Raw genomic sequence first — 18,622 nt, 5'->3', positions numbered from 1 at the left:
ACACAATATTGTCAAAAGAAAAAAAAAGAAAGCACTACTGCAGAATGAGACACGTGTATTTATGCAAGGAGATCTGAGCCTGAAATACTAAGTTCAGCCTCTTTGGGGCGTCCCACCTTGGGGATTTAACTGTAAGCCTAGTTTAAAATGGGGATGATGAAGCTCTGGCTCTTCACAGGTTACTGTAAGGATTAAATGAAACAATGTGTGTGAAAGAGTACTGCTCCCCTGGCACATGTTCAGTGAGCCAAAACTATTATTAATTAAACTGTACACTCATCAATTTGGATTAAAATTATAAGGTGACATTCCTATCAACTTCTAAGTGTAAAGAAACTGTATAAGCAGCAAACTTTCCCAAAGTGGTTATTAACCAACTAGATATGAACCCCATCTTTAGATAACAAAAATAATACTTTTAAGGCGGGAAAAAAGCTGTTCATCAATTAATACCAAATCTCTGCTGTCCTGCCTCTACCAATCTGTGTATTCTACTCTGGGGATACCTATTCATATAGTCATCAAAATCATTTCTTTTAAAAATGCTGTTTTTGTGATCAAATTCTATTTAGAGAATGGCCTCAGATGTAATGAAACCATAATTCAAAAATGGAAATTTAAAACCACATATTATCAGGAAACAGAACCTAAGTGATATAACATTAACAGTGTTGACCATCAATGTACAAGTACAGCAGACTAACATGCTCAACAGTTCATAATGAAACAGCAAAAATCTGTAACTTTAAAGACTTCTAAATGAGCTGACAATTTGACTTCACAATTTCCTTAAGTTCAGAACATTCTAATGGTGAAAATCCCACTATTCCAAGACTTCAATTCTATACTTCTCTCTATAGAAATAATTATGTCAAGAAGGGCAACAACGGGATCCAATAAGTAACCTAATTACCAATCTCCCCACTCCTAATCTCACGGCAGACAGTATTGATCAACAGTCTGGTTCAATGGAACCTTAATACAATATTGGAATCTTTCTCAAAGCAATTACAGCTGGCAAAGTTTAAACCTACCTGCCTCCCTTGAGAAAGATTAAGAAAAAAGTATTCTATCAATAACAAGATGCTTGAGAATACCAGTCATTCTCAGCTTTGCTCTGTGGAGACCGTAGTCTTATAATCTTGAATGACAGACACCAGCTTTTTATGTCCTACACAGGTATCTCTTTGCACCCCTCACCCTTCAGCTCCGTACTCTACTCTGTTAGTGGGACAAAAGAATAAAAAACAGTAAAAACTCCAGCTGACCTCAGGAGATGCAAAATGTCACTTCTCAAATTCTAAATCTAAGGCCCTACTACCTCTAGGTGTGAATTAATGCGAATAAAATTGAATCAGTCTTCTGATGCAACAAAAAATCCATATAGAGTTGCCCTAAAATAAGGGATATCAGTATCAACAGGAAAATCATTAGAGTAATGAAACTTCAATATCCATGTGTGTGCAATTTCCCTGGATATATCACAGCAGAAGTGTACAAACAGTCTAGATCTCCCATAGTATCTTTCATTCCTCTACTTTTATTTCAGTGTGTTTCTCCCCTGCTCCTGAGCTCAAGGATGTTGCCACAACAGGAAGTTGGCGGAAAAAGAACAGATCTGCTGGGGAGGCTGAATGGTTTCTACAGTTTGGATTACAAAGTTCAAGCAAGCAGGGATACCACAGGGCAAATCCATTCACTCTTTAGTTTATAAATAGGAAGCAAAAGGGTTTGGATAGTGAGGACCGCCTTAAAATATTCAGAACGGTTCTATGCCTCGTTGAAGAGTGAGGGTTCAGGCAGGGAAGAGTACCAGTTTTTGGTAGCTTAAAGAATACTTTTAACAAAATGTCCCTAACTGATCCCTGGGAGGAAAGGGAAGTAAGGGAGCAAACTGTCCCCCTCTCTCGCCCCAGAGTAAGATATTCGGATGTACAGTCTCGCTGCCAGCACCATCTACTTACCACCCAGGTCCTAAAGGCAGGAGACCCAGCTATAGTCCCTCTGCACAGGAGAGCTACAGCCCCTCAGCTCTTCAGGTGCAGCTGCTGGCTCTCCACATACTCCTTTCCATCATTTAGGGATTTCCATACTGATGAAGATGGACTCAAGGAATTTACAAATACCTCAGAACCTGAAACCAGCTATATAACTGAGTGATACAATTCACATGCATACAATCTCAGGAGGCAACCACTCACACTCTTCAGTGTCACACAAAGGAGAGGCACTTACAGAGTTCATCTGCATCCGCATTTCATAGGCTGCTTGTCTTGGGTTACTGGCTACTTGGGAACCTGGTGAGTTTCTTGAACCCAAGGCATGAGGGGTTAATATTCCACTAGGAGTGAAAGCTGGTTGATCTCTCTAACATAAATGGAAATAAATGTAGAAATTAAAATTCAATCACAGTAACATAGGCAACGGGAAGCAAAGAGGACAATGGAAGAAAGTCCTTAATGTAAGTAATTAACTATTGTACTAAACTCACCAAAAGACTAAATGTATTTCCATCAACATCACAGATATAATGTGATTGTCTACACTTTGACTAGATGGTTACTTAGATATACTTAACAAATAGCAGTCTACAATACTTAATAACCTCACCCTAAAATTACACAAAATATACTGTTTGGGTATATAGACTCCATTTAAGTCTCACTATGATAATCCAGTTTATAATTTTAGAAAACATTCAAGACAGTTTCAGGCCAAGAAAATAATGTAATAATAAAGGTAAGACTCGCACTTAGGAAACGCTGTATAACTTTTATTTATCCTTTACTTTGCTAGAATTTAACTATTTCACATTAATTGGGCAAAGGTGACAGTCATGGCTGACTGATACACGGATACTGACTGGAAGTTTTAAAGATAGAAATCAAATACGCCCCTTTCCATCTAAGTGATTTTTGAACCTACATGCAACAATGAACAACTCAATTTTTCTTCCTTGTTTGCTAAAATTGCTCAATTCTAATAAAACACAATAAAAGACACACCCACTCCATGAGTTTGAAAATCTAATTGCGAAGAAAAACAAGAAGGAAATTAAATGCCTGTGGGGAAGGCAACTGTGAGTGGGGAAGACAGGAGCCCATGTGGAAGAGGAAGGAAGGTAACACTGAGCCTGAGGGGTATGATGTGTCTGGAGGACAGAAGGGGCTAAGAGGCAGCCCTGAAACTGGCCCAGATCACAGCATGTTCTGAACATCAAACTAAAAGCTTGATTCTGAAGGGGTTAAGGAGGCAGTGGTGATTTCAGTTTAGAGTGTCATGTTCTCTAGAGTGTAGTAACTTTCTGACTGATTTTATCACAAAAACAATACTTGATTGTTGTAAATACTAACAGCTAAGTGCTGGTCACCTCCCACCTCCTGCCCATCAAGTATAACCCTTGACCCACAGCTCAGAAAAGGCTCCTTTAAAAATCAGCCCAGGTATGCTTTCTCCAGGCAAAAAATCATTTGGCTGGACATGTGTCTGACCAACTCCTACGGAATGGGAAACAAAATTACTATAATGAATGTCTTCCTCACAAAATAAGCTATTGCCAATCTCATTAAATTAACTCACCTTCATTCTCTTTCTTTTTTCTTTCTGTCGTCTTCTAAAACTGTCCTAAAAGTATAAAATCCACATATTCTGTCAAATAATTACACAAAAACATCAGAGTTAAACATTACCAGGAATGACTTGGGAGATCATTTAAGTTTTAAATGAAGACCCCAACAATCTAGGTACATGATTAAGCCAAGCAAAGGACCATGTGTTCAAACTGCTGCTTATCAGAACTTTACATCAGTAGAAAGACCGAATTTAGATACAAGATATGATTAAATGGTTCTCCTTCATCTTTCTTAGATAGTTTTGATATTTCAGGCAAATGTAACAGTTAGGAAAGATCCATGGTTTTACCCTGGGTAGGACAGGCTGTCAATACAGAAAAGACATGAATAAAGAAGAAGACAATCCTCAAGTTTTAGCTGAATGTAGTTAATAAAGAAGATAATCCACTTTTTAAAAGGCTGTAAGACAATTACGTAGAGACTCTGCTACATAATAATAAGGGCTTGACAGTTCTTAGCTCTGTAGTATGAACCCCACAGGAGAGAAAAAGAACTGGGACTTTCTTATCTGCTAGTTTCCAAAGAGCCAATCTAATGGGAGAAAGAAGGAAATTCAGATGTGTGTGCTGTGGGTCAGTTAACTCACAGGAAAGGGACCGATCCACACCAACTTTCCCTCTCCACTCATTTTCAAAGTGCAGCCATGGTTTCAGCTGACAGGATTTGTGGCTGATCCTGCTCCCCACTAACTCTGGGCCATTCAAAGCCCTCCTGTGCCCATGTTAAAGCTTCCCTAAAAGGGAAGGTACTGAAATGTTCCGTGGCCTCAAAAAGGGGGCCAGCAGGTACTCTACTGACGACCATCCTAAGTAACTGAACTTCTTAACCCTGCCAAGTCACTGCCACCCACTGAACATACACCTTAATGAGACAAGTGCGTGCCTTGTGCCAGGAGAGGGGCTGGACAGTGGACCACAAAGTCCTCCTGTCTGCAGTACAGTCCAGGTGACTACCTAAAACCTCCTGTAATACAGAAACCACTGATTTCATTAAGGTTTTGCTCCCGTCATCCATAAACTTCTCCTTAGCTAGGTCGTGAATGGTCTACAGAATGTGCGACCTATTTGTCACTATCCAGTCCTCCATGACTCTTTCTCCTTCAATCACACGCTTCACTTGGCTTACAAAACACCGTGCTCAGCTGGTTTCCTCCTTTACTCTTGCCCCAGGCCTTCGCTCAATGCTCCGCTGGTGGGAGTCATCACCCGGTCTCCTGGCTTTGAGCATCACCCGATGCTGAAAACTGTCCAACCAGGACCTGTCCCCACTCAACACCTCCATTAGGATATCTCAAAACTTAAACTGTCCAACACAGAATCCCCATGCCCATCTCTGTGCCAGCCACAGTCTTTCTCAGGAAGGCTGCTCAAATGCCCTGGAGCCCTTCTTGACACCTCTCTCGCACTCGGCACCAAAGCCAACAGTTCTGTTTTTGAAACACCTTCAGAATACAGCTACCGCTCATCTCCACCACGTGGGTGTTCATGGATTACCATAAAAGTCTCCTCACCTGGCTCACTGCTTCTGTCTCTGCCTCTATACAGTTAGTCTCAATGTGGCAGCTGTGGTGATTGTTTTACAATATGGGTTAGATTTTGTCACTTTTCTACTCAAAACTCTCCCCTGACTAAGAATGAGAACTCAAGTCCCCTACCTACTCCTACCAGGTGTGGCCTTCCACCGTCCATCTGACCTCATCTCTAGGACTTTGCTGCCACACTGCTCCATGCTGTGCTGCGGACATCTTTGCTGTGTTCCGGCTGCAGAGCCCTGCTGCTTCCCTGTCTGAAGCACGCTTCCTTCAAACACGGCCTGGTTCGCCCCCTCCCCCACAGAGCAGTTGTCGGGGAGGCAGGACCTCTCCAGCTCCTGGATCTAGAACCTCAACTTCCCACCTCCACTGGGAGCTTACTATCCTGCGCTATCTCCACGGCACTTACACTCTCTGACACAGTATACCATCCCCTGATGCAATGTTTAGTGTCCAGCTTTCTCCCAGGAGAATGTAAGCTTCATGAAGGTAGGAACTCAGTCTGTTTTTTGTTTACTGCTGTATCACTAGCACTCAGAACACTGGCACATGGTGAACACTTAACATTCACTGAATAAATGAATAACAGTTGTTAAGATAAAAGGTAACCCAGCAAAGCTCATAAAATAAAAAGCATCATGTTTCTGTCTAGTTGCTCAATTTTAGTAACGATGTATTCATTTCCTGCCATGTATTCTGCTGGTCATTAAGCATTCATTTCTAAAGGTGGTCACATAAGCCAGGATGGAACCTCACTGCCTTTTAATCTTTTTTGTGCAATGCCCTCCTTTGAAAATCTGTCAAAAACCATGGATACACATCCCAGGAAAAAGGAGACACCCTCAAACTCTCACAATGAATTTCTGATTCCCTGATGTCTGACCATGCTAAGGACAGTATGACTCCAGGATCATGAAAAAAGGCCCCAAAGCTTTAAAATGTCCTCTCTGCAAGGTCAGCTGTAAACCATATTAATACTCTGAAGCACTACAGAACCTATCAAATCCCATACTTCCCCCTGTGATGCCAACTTCTCACTAATAAAACTCTTGCTATCCCAGAAGCCAAATGCCAAGCACTGATGGCTTTGGAAAGAATGCTCACAGTACACACACTGCATTACATAAAACAATGCCCCAAATTTGAAACATAAGAGATCACTAGAGCTATCACATACAAAGTTGAGGAAAAAAGGAAATCCCATTAAGGTCAATGACATGTTCTTAATCTGTTAGGAGATCATGAGGCAGTGTAGCATTATTATCCTACTATTAGGCTTTTTATGGATTTCCTTCACTCTAATAATTACTATCTGCTCATTCTGCCCACGGCTGGCCACCCTCTCCCTTCAGGCAATCCCATTCCACCCCACTGCGCCCCCAGGTTGCTGCCCCTGCACTCTCGGCAGCTCCCTGTGGGCTCCCACTCGGGCAGACTCAGTGCCCAACCATCTCACTGGGATGGCTTCTCATCTCAGGGATTTCCTTCTACCTCTCCAGAACTGGATTCTTCTTCTCCTTAAATGTTCAGACTTCCCCAGGCATCTGCTCGAAGCAATTCAAGTTCTCACTCATAGCTTCAAGTACTTTCCATCAACTAAAGATTCTCAAATTTCTTTTTTATGAGACAGGGTCTCACTATGTAGTTCAGGGTGACCTTAAACTCGCTATGTAGCCCAGGCTAGCCGTGAACTCACAGTGATCCTCTTACTTCAACCTCCCAAGTGCTGGGAGTACAGGGTATGCTACCACACCTGGCTTTAAATCCTTTTTCAACACATTTCTCCTCTGAGATATCTATATTCCCTCAGTCAACATCTCCAAGATGAAATTCAATTCCTACTTTGTCCCTCCTCCAAGCACTGGGCTGGTGCTGTCTTCAGCCCAGTGAACAGCACCATCCCACCCCTAACTGCCCAAGCTGGACACCTGGCTTCTGCCCCAAGCACTTACTCATCACAATCAATTTCCAAGAGCTTTGCTGCTGTATCTCTTTCATATTTTAACTTCATACTTAAGAGCTGCAGCCCTTCACAGATCCTTCATTCTTCCAACCCTCTGCTCTGGCTCATACAATCCAACCCAGATGTCTATGATCTACTAGAATACCAGTTCCCAGGTCTTACTCTGACTTCTAGACCACAAGTGTTCCCTAAAGACATGGCAACCACTAGCTCAATGGCAGCATCTTTCTAGGCTTGGAACTCTCACTTCATAGCCTAGCAGTTAGATAGGTATTTGTATTTATATCGTCTACTTAACATTACAAAGAAGACAGGAGAAAAATCACAATGCAACTCAAACAGTATGCAATACATAGTTTCCATAGCAAGCATCAAAGCCTTTATAAAACAATCAAAGCACTGATCACTCAAGATTACGTTAGTGTTGATATATACTACAAGGTTATAACAACGCACTCACAGAGGTTAAAAAGTAAAATCAGAGGATCATCACAGCCCATTAGAGACAGGAGCAATTTTAGCTACTGCAATAGAAACACTTTACCTCATCATCCTTTCTCTTTTTAAAAATGCTATCCTCAACTTCACCAACTGCTAACATGATCATCTGTACTCTCTGCAGATTGACATAACCACTTTCTGTAAGGTAACCCTGTAAGTGATAAAATACATGTAAAATGACCTTCTTAGAAAACAAACACTTCTAATTTGAAATCACTCAAGAGTGAACTTACCCCAGTCTTGTGCACCACGTTTTTGTATATGTTAACCAAACGGTCAATTGCACCTTCCCTGCCACCAGGAGACAAACACTGTGCATTAGGACCAGCAGGTGCCATAAAATCAAGAAGGCTAACAAAGTTGAGAAAGACACGCAAATACAAATACACACACCTAATCTCTAAGGACGGCAAGTGAGGGAGGAAGTCATTTCCCACAAAGAAGCACATGAAGACCCAGTCGTCAATGCTCCTCTCGACATCAAACGTGAATGGGAGGCTGGCCATGGTGAGCTCTCTTTCCAAATACTATAATCAAAAAGAAACACTGCTGTCAAAGTTATCAAAAGGCACTATTTTAGGAGTGCCAGTTCCAGTCATTATTGATACGTACCTCACGCAGGACATTTAGCCGAAGGAAGATAAACTCTCCTTCTGCACATGGAAGACTATCTGCAAGTTCATCATGCTGCAAAAACAGGAGTAGAGATTAAACAAGTCTACTTTAAGTCCTGTAATTTTTTCCAGACAAGCAAAATTTAAAGCTTTTTTAAAGCAACATCTATTCTATTACAAGTACTAAATTTAAAAAATCACAAACCCATTTTGAAACAAAAATTACCCATAAACCCAATCACACCTAGACCAGGGGTCAGCAACAGTTTTCTGTAAAGGACCAGAGAGTAAATATTTTAGCTTTTAGAGGACACAGACAATCTCTGTGTATTCTTTCATATTTCATAGTATTAACAACCCTTTAAAAATATGAAAACTATTCTTAGCTCATGGGCCAAACGGAAAGGACTATAGCTTGCTAACTCCTGAACTACATCAAACCAGTATTAATATTTTGATGTATATGCCTCTTCCCTTCTGTGAACATATGCACAGCTTCATATATACAGCCTTTATTCCACTATATATCTGAAATCATAGAGCATATTATATTTCTTACTTGCTTTTTAAATGTTTTCCCCTGCAACCTATCCTTAAAATAGAAACCCCCTTAAAGGATAATGGATTCACATGGGCCAAAAAGACCCCAAAACTGTAACTTAAAACTATTAAGAAGTTAAATACATAAGATTTGCAGTTTCTTGAAGAGTAACCATTTGAATAAAGCACATGCAATGGTCAACGTATCTTCAAGAACTTAACCTCATGTACATGTGAGCTACATTAGAAAACTATAAAGTAAAATGAATATGTATATGCATGTTTCTTAATGCAAGTTTACTTTAAAGTACTTCTAAGATCTCTCTGTGAGGGTAACATTAAAAATAAGGCAACCTGAATACTTTATGCTACATATTTGACAATAAGTTTCACATTTTGGTACTTCAGAAAGATTAGAGTGATCTTTTAAGGTTACACTTTAGTATGACTGATATTATGTATCTTCCCTCCCCCCCCCTAAAATGCTATTTGACTGGCAGAGAAAAAAGAAGCTTCCAGGGTTATTGGAAATAAGACGCATGGTGACATTTTTTTTCAAATGGGACAGCTAACATCTCAAAGTTCTTACCTTTCCCTTCTTTTCTCTTGGCAAACCTTCACAGTCCTTGACCTCATGTCCAAACTGGTTACAAAGACCACACGGTTTGGGTTTGTTTGGTTTGAATTCTTCTCTAATAATTGTAAAGTTGGGCTCATGTGTAGCAAGGCCAAGCATAATGAGATCAGCTACCAATAAGAAAAACATAAAATGGTGAGCACTTTAGAGGACCCTTACCATACCCAAAGTACCTCACAACGCAACTGAAAGAAAAGCCTGTGAGCCGCAACAGGCAGCAAAGTCAAAAAGCCCAAACTCCCTTGCACTCCTCAGCAAGAAGTCCTCCAGATATGCAGATGGGACACATGCAGGCATACACACATGGGAAGTCCTATACTGTAAAAGTAAGTGTAGCTATATCAAAAGGTTGGAAAACATTAACATAGGTGATCACTCAGCAACTCAACAGCAGTTCTCTCTCAAACTTAAAACAAACGAGGCATTTCACAATTTCCAGACACCAGTCCAACAACTTGCTATACCTATACCCAAGCAAACCACATATCACAAAGAAAAAACTTACCATCTGCTCCACATAAACAATGATGAGTATTTGGGTCATGGTTAGGCTGCGCTGAAGAGGAAAAAACAGGTTTATGATATATAAATACGTTGTACACTGCAAGAGTATCATCTTACCAAATACTTTCTAGCCAATGCTTTGTTTTTGGTTTTTTGCTGCACTAAGGATTGAACATGCCTGGCAAGTGCTTTACCATTAGGCTACATCCATATCCTGGTTTATCGTTTTTTATATTGAACACACTGCATAATCAAATATTTATGAATTTTACCTCTTTGTCTTCTAATGTAATCCATGATTTTATGTTCTCCTTCACCAGGAGCACTAGCATCAGATAAAATAACCTGTTTTTTTAAAAAAAAAAAAAAAAAAAAAAAAAAAATTTCAGCTCATCCCCAGTTTTCTACTAGCACAAAAATCAAAACAACTGACTCTAAAGATAAACTGCAATAACTCTAACATGACATAATTGGCTGGAAATTTTTCTACACAATATGTGTCTGAAGTACCAAAACTACTTCATTGATTAACTTACTACATGGAATACAAGAGAATGAAATGTGTCAGTCAGACTTTACCACAGAAAAATTGATCAGTTCAGAAGTTTCTACTATTTTCCCTGTTGCCCAATGAGAGAGCAGTGAATCATATAAGCCCTCAAAATAATCAGTGGAAGACAGCACTTAAATATAACTTACTGTCTAAATGAAGGAAAACACAAAAACCTAAAGTTTATTAAGTTCATTTAAGTTTTACTTAAACTTTTATGAGAATATAGCCATTTTTTAAAAGCAACACTACAACTTTAATCTCGCTATATTTTGATAGCTACTAACAGAAATTTCTACTTTAAGGCTACATTCTCATATATCTTAAGAATTATGAACCCCATTTTATAGCTTCACAGTGATGGTAAGGGAACAAAATTGACATTGAGAAGAAATTCAGCTATCTAAAACCTAACCATACAAGGCATCTTATTTCCAATAACCCTGGAAGCTTCTCTTTTCTCTGCCAGTCGAACAGCATTTTATGGGGGGCGGGGAAAGAGATACATGATATCAGTCATACCAAGTGTAACCTTAAAAGATCACTCTAATCTTTCTGAAGTACCAAAATGTGAAACTTACTGTCAAATTTTTCCATCCAGGGTCATTATTTAAACGATCAGCAATGTAATAGCGAAGACATTTAGCAAGATTGTCCATGAACTCAGTTCCCTAAAATGATAGAAGGAAATAAATTAATCTGTCATTTAAGAGTTAGCAATAGCTAGTAAAGCATAAGACTACTTACTGGTGTAATACAGTTGCTGTCAAATCTTTCTTTTATTTCTTCTGGAGGAAGATAGCCACCTAGGAAAGAGAGACAATGTTTTGTTTCCCCCATAAAATGTGAGGTAAATTAATATTAAAAGAACAAAAAGTTCAAATACAAAAGGCATGATGTTTCACTTTTTTAGAAGAAAATATGATTCTTCTATTCAAATTTAACAAACTTTAACAAGACTATCAAACAATGTAAACAAAATATACTAGATGTATACATAAAAACTAGGATGTTCCCTCTGCAATAGAACTCACACACACACACACACACACACACACACACACACATACAGTTTAAGGATTTTAGTTTTGATGACAGTTCTTAAAATGAGACAGTACCTTGGAAAAATGAAATTAAAATGCTGAATTTAATATAATTTTGAATGATAACAAATGAACTAATGACATAAAAATGCTACTTTTTGCTCTGTATTACTGATTAGCTGTTTTTCAAGAAACAAATTTATTCATAATATCTTTAAAAAAGAGAACATACATAAAAACCATTCTGTCATAAACGCAAACATGTTTTAGAGTCTTAGTTTTCAGCTGTGGTTAAAGTCACTATATATTTGTATACTTTCAACAAACTGACAAAATCCATCATGATCCCAGCTTATAGCATCGTGCTTTTCAACTTCAAAGTGGAATTATCTTGCACTATCAATCACGACTTCTCTTAGTCCCCACTGGAATCAGCATCCAGACCTGCCTCCTGAGACTTTGCTCCTACCTGTGTCTCCACTAGAAATTTCAAGGCTTTGGGGACAGAGGTGAAAAGTCAAAAGTCCAACTTCAATCCGCTTATTCTCTACCTTTTGCCAGTATCTCCTCCCTGACTCGCTGCTTCTCGACTGCTGCTTCCATTCCTTCTTTTGATGCTCTGAACCTCCTCGACCGCTGCTGGTTCATTTTAGCACGGGGTGCCTGAAAACATGTATTTCATATTCATGTAAAATGATTCAAAATATTCACAAGTAGTATAGTATCTTCACTCATTTTTAGTACACTAAAATGATAGACAAGTAATGTGCCTAGTACCTTTTCAGGACAGATAATAGATCCTAAGGACTGTAATTTAAACTAAGACCCTACAATCTGAACTCAGTCAGGAAAGAGAGTAACAGGACAAACAAGCATCCTCTGAAAAAAGAGAAGTTCATACTCGAAAAGCCACAGCCTGATGCCAAGCCCCATGTCCTAGAGCACCTCACAGTGCCCAGGAAGGAAAGCTCCCTTCACTCCCAACATCCAGCCTGTGTCTCAGATGTCACTACCACAGCAGTAGGGTCAGGGACACCTTCCCTATGTCCATGACTAAAGGACGGGTAGTCTCCAAATCATGTTCACAATGCCCCATAAAAGCAGCAGAAAACGACTTCCTTTTGCCTTGTAGGACTTGAACGCACTATTCTTGTTTCCCACAATAAGGTTTATAGTTACCACTCTGTCTTTTCAACAAGGCACAGCAGTTAGAAAGGAAACAATGTTTTAACCCAAAGTACTTGTTTTGAGACAAGGTTTCATTGGGTAGTCCAGGTCAGCCTTCAACTCACTATGTAGTCCAGGCTGGCCTCCAACTCACAGCACTCATCCTGCCTCAGCCTCATGAGTGCTGAGATTACAGACACGTGCCACCATACCTAGCCAACCCAAAGTACTTTTAAACATTATTTCCCCCTATAAACTATAATTGCACTGTAACTAAATGTATCTCTCCCCAGTGCTGGAGATGGAACCCAGGGCCTAAGCACCTGCTAGGCAAACACTGAGCTATATCTTCAGGCCACCAAAAGCAATTTAAATCACTGGATGGGCCTGAATAAAGTAAACTGGACAGTACGACTTTGAAATATTACAGGTTCAGGGTACTGGAGAACTCTAGAATATCTTATGAATACCTAAATAATAAGTTATCTAACATTCCTTTAAACAGTTCCTTTTCCTGTAAGATGAAACCATCTAATGCAGCACTCTCAAACATCAAGTTCAAGTATCTGAATTTATACTTTAACAAAAATGTGTGCATGTACATATACATACACACATATAAGTACGGACATATTTAATACTTGATCTAGTAAGGGCAAATGGAGCCATGTTAAAGATTTTTTTCACAAAATATAGATGAATGTGAATTGAATATGCTCCTAACAAGATAAGATTCCTATTCTCTTTATTCTTTATCCCACCATAACTGCAAGTTAGCAGACAGCTAAGATTTTTTACTGAGTAAAAACAGCTGCACTGAAAAGCTAATCTTGGACTCAAAGTACTTTAGACTTTCAAAATCATTCCACTGACCACTAAGCTGTACTACATCTAGAAGCAAATCTACCTGTCTAGACATAATACATTTAGGGTTATGATTTACCTTTTTTTATATATATTCTGATATATATTCTAGTGGTCATTTATAACATACGCTTGTTATAATTATCGTACGCCCATAAAAGTCTCCTCTTAAACCATTTTGAACATTGCTCAATGCCTATAGGATATAACCCATATTCCTGAGTTTGACATGTAAACCATTCCCAAAATACTGTTCTAGTTCCCTTTTCAATGCAAAACAACTGCAGTTACCTCCAGTGTATCAGTGTGCTCAAAGGCATGGAAAGTGTGCTTACTTGTCACTTCTGACAATCTATGAGGCCTTCCTTCCTCCCCAGACCTATCCTATCCATCCTACACCACTACCCCATCAATCTCCAATTATTTTCCATTCTTGAAGAAATGAGAAAAAAATTCACCTTCTCCATCTCCTAATTCCCATAGAAGCCCTGACCTCCTCTTCCCTCAACACCCTGCAAATGTTGTCTGCTAACTATAAGGAACTGAACTCACTGAAGTATCTGTGTCTCCCTCCCTTTGAGGGTAACCTTTCTAAAGTATGACATTCACCAATATCCCCAGCATTTCACAGTATCTGGCAGAAAATAGTACGAAAAATATTTGAATGAAAAACTGAAGTATGAGACGTTTTTTCTCTAATTCACCACAGCTGACATTTTTCACTATTTAGCTGACTTTCATTCTAGATACTGGAAACACAACAAAAACAGGCTTCTAAGCAAATTATTTTAGCACTTACCACTCCATCTATTGCCATGTAGAGAAGGCGTCTTGGTCTTACAATATTGAAAAGTCTGTCAATGTACTCAAAAATTGCAACCATCATTTCATCTTCGTTTTTTGGCGCTGGTCTATAACAACAAGCAAACAATGCAGTATAATATAGTACTTCCCCTGTGACTTGTGATAGCAGTGACAGAAACGGGTTACATACTTATCTTCAGGATGAGTACAGGGATGGATGATTCCATTCATATCCAAATATAGATTATCAAACTCCACATCATTTGGGTTAGGTTTACTGGCATCAACTGGAATCTTCACACCATTGCATTCTTTTGGCTATGAGGAAGTGATAATGAACAGCAGTTTGATTGTTCAGGTCTAAAAATGACAGATTCCAGGCTCAACATGAACCTGTTTCAGTTCTGAACTGGAGATAAAACAATTCAAGTAACTTATTAAAACATTTTTCTTTTTTAGTCCTTAAAACAAACTGAAATAGAACAGCTTCTAACACAAGTGAATTTTAACAACATGGGAGATTGTTATTAAATTCTCAAATTCAATTGTCCAAATGACAGACCATTGGAACCATTTTAGAATTTATTTCCTTCATCATCCACATTAGTAAGTCCTGTCAATTTTTTTTTTATTGGTACATCTTTGCCATACATAATGATCAAAGTCCTGTCAATTTAATCTACTTTGTCTCCTTCCACTCCCACTGCCATGAATATCAGGTTATCGTATCTCACTAAAATGTCCCAATTTTCCTGTGGACCACCTCATTAGTAGACGCTCTCACTCCACCGTGCCCTCCACACTCTCAGAGTTCTTTTTCTAAAACACAAATGTCTGTGGCTGAATCTTGCCTGATACACTTTTGCAAGGATTCCCAGAGTACTGGGTGGTAACTAATGGGCCTTGCCTAGTCTTCTGTCCTGCCACAATATTGTGGAGGTTCACTGATTTCTCAAGCGCTCTTTCATCTTTCAATGTCTTTTATAATGCACCTCCTTCCAGAAGGCATTCTTCACTATCAACACTCTTTTCCTGAAATCTTATTAACTGTCCAGGGCCTAAAAAGATCAAATGTCACTCACTTCCCAACCCTGTGCACATCTCCCAAGGAATTAACTGCTCCTCCCTGCACTGGCTAAGAATTTTGTTCATTCTCTTGTAGCATTTCCATAGTTTTATAATTAATTTGTCATTCTAACTCAACTACACTGTGAGTTCTTAATAAGGTAAAGGCATATATTCACTTCTGAGGCAATTATATAGATGATATTTATAAATGATATTACCTTTGTGTTTTGCTTCCAGGGCCTCAACAAAAGATTAAGAATATGAAATCCAATTTTTATTGTTATTAAAGTCCACTTTAAAAATAATGGTTCCCCAAACACAAACAAAGCAATAACAAAAACACTGCAAACAATTTTAAAAGCCATCATGTACATGCTGCATCACCTCAAAATATTATGCTAAGTGAAAGAAGCCAGTCACAAAAGATCACATCCTGTAAAATTGCATTTATAGGAAAAGTCTAGAAAAAATTAATCTATAGAGTACACAGATGGTTGCTTCAGGCTGAGGGTGGGAGAAGGAGAGGGGAGATGAGAAGTGACTGCTGGTGGATACAGTGGTGCTTTGGGGAGGGATAAAAGCATTCTAAAATTAGATAATAAATGACTGTGCAGCTCAGCAATTACAGGAAAAAAACCACTGAATTGTACACTCAATGAATTTCATGATACTGTATAAAAATCATATCTCAATAAAGTTTTTTTTTTTAAAGAATAAAATCCAAAGGTGAACTTAATTGGGGGCAGGAAACCCATTGGGAATAAAATGACTAACAAACTGTGGTATGTCCAAATAGTGGGTAGCCAGACACCATGAGATTTGATGAATGCGAAGTGGATGGTCACAGCTACACTGCTGAGCCAAAAAGCCAACGGCAGAAGAACAAATAGGGCACTACTTGTAGACAGTTAATGAACAGACAATACAGGATGCTGCTCAGAGGCAAACATGCAATGTAGCAAAGGACAGACAAAAGCAAGGGATAATAAATAGCACCTTCAGGAGAGGGTCATCTCTGAGATGGAAGAAGGGAATGGTACTGGGCTTCTGTTTGTTTCATAATTGGAGGGAAAGGATATGAAAAGGGATTTCAGGACAGAGAGAGAGGAAGCTATCAGCCAGCGTTCTATACATACATGGTGCAAACCATGCCAAGGGCCTTACCAGTAATGGGTGGTAAGAGGCAAGGAAACCAGGCCTATTCTTGGGGGTCTATGGAGGAAGGTACTTTGATAACCTCCAAGCAAAACCTAACTATATCTAGGCAAGAGGCTATCTCTCCATCTAACCTACACACCACGCAGTCTACATCTTCCTTTTTACTCTGTACCAATATGCTTCCTAAAGGTCAAGGGTAAATATTAGGCTGTATTATCTTAGTTGCAAATTCAATCCACATATGCAAAATAAAAACAGCCACAAATGATATACACACAAATAGGTGTGGTGGTGTTAAATACAATTAATTTGTACAAAGAAATCACTGCAGGCTAACTTCTGCCCTTGGACCTGGCACAGCATCAGGCAGATTAAATACTGACTACTGAGTGTAGCTGCAGAATTTCTATCTCCACCATCTAGAAAAAAATGCATATGACAAAGGTGGCAGAAGAGGGTCCTAATTTTGAGAGAAGAGGTCCAGAAATTGCCACTAAGAAAACTGAACATATTTTCTCCCCAAGAGTTGATAGATATTTCAATACATTATGTAAATTTAGGGTTCCTTTGTTCAAGAGAGTTTGGTGCTAAACAAAGGCACTCCTTTTGAACAAAAGCCTTCTTCAATATAACATTAATATTGTTTTCTTTTTTTTTTTTTTCTGTTGGGTTGAAGTGAAATCCTTAATCAAAGGGTAGTTAAAGTAAAACCTACTCTGAACCTTAAAACCAATTTATTTCAAATAATAACTTCTCATTATCTGCTGTGTTCCCCAGCTGACTAAGCATATACTTCAGTCTTCCTGTTCTACCCCTAGACCACATGAAAGACCAGACAAAAATAAAATTGTGTAACTACAGTGGAAAACTGAAAGCAGAAACTTCCATGGCTGAGAAATCATGAGACACCTGAAACATGGGGGAAGCAATGGATGCAGCCCCTACACCATGGTAAAGGAGATGCTGCCAGGGCGGGCCCCAAGGGGCAAAACCACTACTTTCAGCAACAGGTAAGTAGATACATTCTTGTTTAAACATACACAAGATTTAACAGCAACATCAGAAAACTCATGACTCATGCATAGGGTTCCAAAGTAACAAAACAGTCTATTGATGGAAGTCAGATGCCAAACTATTAGATTTCCCTTGAAGCAGCCTGAAGCCACAGAAAATATAAAATTTGGGTGGTATTTTGGGGAGACAGCCAAGAGACTAATGAAAATTTCCAATTAAAATATTTGAGGCTTTAAAATTCAAACTATAACTGTTTATGTGTATGGTTTTATCTGGATGTGCCAGGAACATTACCCCGGGCCTCTTGCATTCTAGGCAGCTGCTCTACTACTGAGCTACATCCTCAATCCCAAGCTATAAATTTTGATGTTTCTGCCCAATAAAGTATTTGAAACCTTGTAAACAATTAATGTTTCCTTAAGTTGTGTGTGAGATCTTCATCTTTGAAGATATTCACAATGTTTTAGTGAACAAAGCTTAATAATTACTGTGAACATTTACGGACACTGAGAATGTCACAAGCTCTGCTCTAAGGTTCTTTCCTCATGGCTTATTCCATTCTTTCCTCATAACCACCCTGTGAGGTCCAGAGTATTCCACTTTCAAATGTTTGAAGGGTTAAGTGGCTTTTCAAATGTCACACTGCTGCCAGGTTCAGAGGACAGGATTTGAACCTGGAAGTTTGGTCTTGAAGTGGTACCTTTACCACCACTATGTGAGACTAACTGTCCTTTCACTATATTTAACATGATGTGTGCCAAGGACCAGTGGCAAGTACTCTGGTGGACACAAAGTATGAAATGTGTGAAACTAATCCTTGTTCTCCAGACTAAATAATATCAGAAAGATCAACTTCCAAAATGACAGGGACTGGGGGCTGGGGATTTAGCTCAGCGGCAAAAGCGCCTGCCTGGCAAGCGCAACGTCGTGAGTTCGGTTCCCGGTACCGGAGAAAAACCAAAAAACAAAAACAAACAAAAAAAAAAGATTTGGATGACTTTCAAGGACTTGGATAACTTTGTGTACTTAGAA

General features: G+C 39.1%; 1 protein-coding gene across 1 annotated transcript in view; it reads right to left on the bottom strand.

Moving 5' to 3' along the window:
• The window catches only part of Xrn2 (5'-3' exoribonuclease 2), a 68,315-nt gene that overhangs the window by 40,455 nt on the left and 9,238 nt on the right, over positions 1-18,622 (bottom strand). Inside the window, exons 2-15 of the mRNA XM_005380952.2 lie at positions 14,541-14,668; positions 14,346-14,457; positions 12,067-12,178; positions 11,220-11,278; positions 11,054-11,143; positions 10,195-10,267; positions 9,924-9,974; positions 9,371-9,528; positions 8,240-8,314; positions 8,021-8,154; positions 7,861-7,918; positions 7,671-7,778; positions 3,580-3,624; positions 2,236-2,367 (exon numbers count right to left, since the gene is read on the bottom strand). Coding sequence (XP_005381009.2) covers positions 2,236-2,367; positions 3,580-3,624; positions 7,671-7,778; positions 7,861-7,918; positions 8,021-8,154; positions 8,240-8,314; positions 9,371-9,528; positions 9,924-9,974; positions 10,195-10,267; positions 11,054-11,143; positions 11,220-11,278; positions 12,067-12,178; positions 14,346-14,457; positions 14,541-14,668 — 1,335 coding nt within the window. The remainder of the gene's footprint in view (positions 1-2,235; positions 2,368-3,579; positions 3,625-7,670; positions 7,779-7,860; positions 7,919-8,020; positions 8,155-8,239; positions 8,315-9,370; positions 9,529-9,923; positions 9,975-10,194; positions 10,268-11,053; positions 11,144-11,219; positions 11,279-12,066; positions 12,179-14,345; positions 14,458-14,540; positions 14,669-18,622) is intronic.

The sequence above is a fragment of the Chinchilla lanigera genome, unplaced genomic scaffold, assembly GCF_000276665.1.
Source record: "Chinchilla lanigera isolate Chin_1 unplaced genomic scaffold, ChiLan1.0 scaffold00014, whole genome shotgun sequence".
NCBI lineage: Eukaryota > Metazoa > Chordata > Mammalia > Rodentia > Chinchillidae > Chinchilla > Chinchilla lanigera.
This window is presented reverse-complemented; position numbering and strand designations above follow the sequence as displayed.